Source organism: Limulus polyphemus, unplaced genomic scaffold, assembly GCF_000517525.1.
Source record: "Limulus polyphemus unplaced genomic scaffold, Limulus_polyphemus-2.1.2 Scaffold2150, whole genome shotgun sequence".
NCBI classification, from domain to species: Eukaryota; Metazoa; Arthropoda; class Merostomata; order Xiphosura; family Limulidae; genus Limulus; species Limulus polyphemus.
This window is the reverse complement of record NW_013667760.1, coordinates 208250-211300: the sequence shown is the minus strand read 5'-3', so window position 1 is coordinate 211300 and position 3051 is coordinate 208250. Positions and strand designations below refer to the sequence as shown.

Sequence of the window (3051 nt, the reverse complement as noted above, 5' to 3'; positions counted from 1 at the left end):
AGACAGTTCAATTGTTGAAAAATAGCACACGATTTGTAGCTACTTTTGTTCTTTAAACTCTGTGAAATTACAATTTAAGTTGGATTGAGTTCATTTTTATTTTTTTAACTGATTTCACATAAAAATGCTTTATTTAATCCTATAATGTGTATAAATTTGTGCTATAGAGATATTTATTATGAAGATGTATGAAAACAGTTCCTGTTAGAAGTTTTTTATGGAAATAAATGCCATTCCAGTGAGTTGATGTATGATTTGAGTGCATGAACAAATAATTCCTGTTACAAATAATCATGGCATCAAAGAACATTCAAGTGAGAAGTGACGTAGAGAATGACTGAATTTCAAAAAAAAAAAAGCTTATGAACTAAAAGAAAATGAAAGGGTATCTGGCACTAAACGATCACCCCGATCCTCATATGATGGAAAACAAATACTAGCTCTCACCAGGTCATTGTACAGGTTTTATCTAATAACAATATGCAGAAAGTTTTATAACTCAGAGCATACAGAAGTGAAGAAAACTTGGATTCTAAAGTTAGCTGAAAATCTGAATAGCCTCAAACTTTTGGGGGTGGGGAGAGGGGTTTTATTGTTAAGCACAAAGCTATACATACTCTTCTCCCAACAAATACTGAAACCCTTTATTTTCCCTAAGACTTACCACTGAGGATGGAGTGGATGTAAGGGTGTTTGTATATTTTAAAACTACATCAAATCAACATATTTAACTGTGACATTTTACCTTCACTGATCTAACCAACAAGGTGTAACATTAAGCTCTCAGCAATAATATTCAACATATGGCTATTTCCTCAAGAAAAAAACAAATTGATAACATGATGAAAATACAAACCATGTCACTTTTTTGTTCAAATGTTTTCACTTCTACCCATAACTGAAATTAGTTAATCTAAAATATGGGAAAGGGAAGTTATTCAAAGTAAATTTTCTATTGTTAAGGCAAAAATAATGCAACAAAAAAAATAGACATTAAAAAAAAACCACACTAGAAAATACACACAATTATATCCAAACATTAAATACACAAATAAACTTTTCATATATTGTGAATATTATCAAAAAAGCTTTTGTGAAAGACTAATTTATGAAGAACTCCAAATTTAAATAATGTGTAGAAAAGACACAATGTGTGCATGTACACTCTGCAAAATGTTGTTTTTTTTTAATTCTGACCCAGCAACATATTTTCGTTCTGATTAGTTTTTATTTTGTAAATGCTTATTGAAGTGACATTGATCTGATTAACCAGACTGATAACAAGTATAATGGCCAATGTTATTGTTATTAGATATATAATGTTTTATATATAATTATAAAACGTTATAGTTTGCTAGCTTAAGTCCCCAAAAAGTGGTTCTGTTTCTCTGACCATTTTTTGGTATATTTGTTCCAATATGGGAAGAAAAACAATTTTACATTTTAGTTAGAAACATTTAGCTTAAAAAGCTTCCTACCTTATATTTTTGGTAGGGAATCCGAAACTAGAAGTTTTTTTAGCCTTATTCATTGTACACCACAAAACTGGACTATTTTGAAATGAGTGGTTTGTGTACATTAACTGGACCAATTAAAAGCCTGAAAGTAAATTCACTTATATTGTAAAGGAATCTACTTTTCAATTGACTTCTATGAATGAAAACATAATCACAAACATAACCATAGTAACTTTGAAGAAAAAAAGTAGAACACATTTTTTAAAACACTGTTATTGGCATATAGTGTTTTATTTTTACAACAAGAACAGTTACAATCTTTCTTGAAACACGATAAAAAGAAAAAATATTAAGAGAATCTTAATGGTGTCATAAAATGTACATATAACTCCAAATCAGTTCTTGTTTCACACGATATGGCTTAAACCTACGTATTTACTTAAATTATTTTACATAAACATAAATTCACCCATCTAAAGTGAACAAAGTTTCTTGGTGCTAGTCAAGTAACTGTAAACAAGTGTACAAATAATTATTAATGGCTTGCTTTATATGACTAGATGTGTAAAAATACATGCTAATTTTAAAACCTACAAGTTATCCCCTCATATATGGAATTTTCTTACATTAGAATATTTAGAATAGCTAAGAAAGTACAATATGATTACAAAATACACATAAATGGCTTATCTCCAACATGTATAAAGGAAAGCATTCCTCAAACTTTAGTACAGAGAACTTGGCTTTTTGTGGATATAGTTTCAAAATTGATAATAATAGTGGTTGTAGTATACCCTGCAAACAAATTTCTGTAAGTTAGGGAATTGAATAAATTCTAATATCTTGACATAAAATCATTATTATGTCTTAAACCATCTTCTCTGTTCTGTTTTTTTCTTTTTTGAAAATTTGGTCTTCAGATATCTGTATACAAGGATCTTATTTCAAGCATCCAATAAGTTCTGAAATTTAAAAATGTTTTTCATATTAGTAGATGTATTTATGTAAATTTAAATCTACTATAAATTTTTCAATCAGCTACTCAGTTGATAGTTTAATGAAATATATTATTTATTATTAACATTTATTGCCAGCTTTTAAAACTGTTTAGCCAAACTTTGTTAAAATTCCACTTTAACACTGTCAACTTTCACAATGAGCTTCTTCCTTATTAAAGTGTTTCATAGACTGTGAAACCAGCAAAGTTCAATAACAGCATTTAACAAGTATTAAAAAAAATATATATTTTAAAGAAGCTTAGATATATATAAAGACATGACTTTTAACCAAATGTGCACGGGGTCAATCCAATGGAGAAGGAATATTGACTAAAATTCCGAATTTACTATGTGTATCTAAATGGAATGTGGCAAGCTTCTAGTAAAATGTGTAAGTGTTATACACAACAAATTTGATTTGTTACAAAAGTATTTATACTGCAGCAATATCCGTGAATTCACAGCACCAGTCTGACTCAGACACGGAGAAGTTGAATTGCAAGATGATATTCACGTGAAGATTAACAATACTTTTCTCCAGTGTACGGTTTGCACATTGCATTTGTACAACCTATAGATCCTCTGATATGTATATC

At 29.0% G+C, this 3051-nt stretch overlaps 1 protein-coding gene across 2 annotated transcripts in view; it reads right to left on the bottom strand.

The window, feature by feature from the left end:
* Positions 1–1729: 1729 nt before the first annotated feature.
* Positions 1730–3051, bottom strand: part of LOC106466101 (transmembrane protein 248-like) — a 21784-nt gene continuing 20462 nt past the window's right edge. For both annotated transcript variants that reach the window (XM_022394059.1, XM_013926342.2), the window contains exon 7: positions 1730–2419. In XM_022394059.1, the coding sequence (XP_022249767.1) occupies positions 2402–2419 (18 nt within the window). In that variant the 3' untranslated portion in view covers positions 1730–2401. The remainder of the gene's footprint in view (positions 2420–3051) is intronic.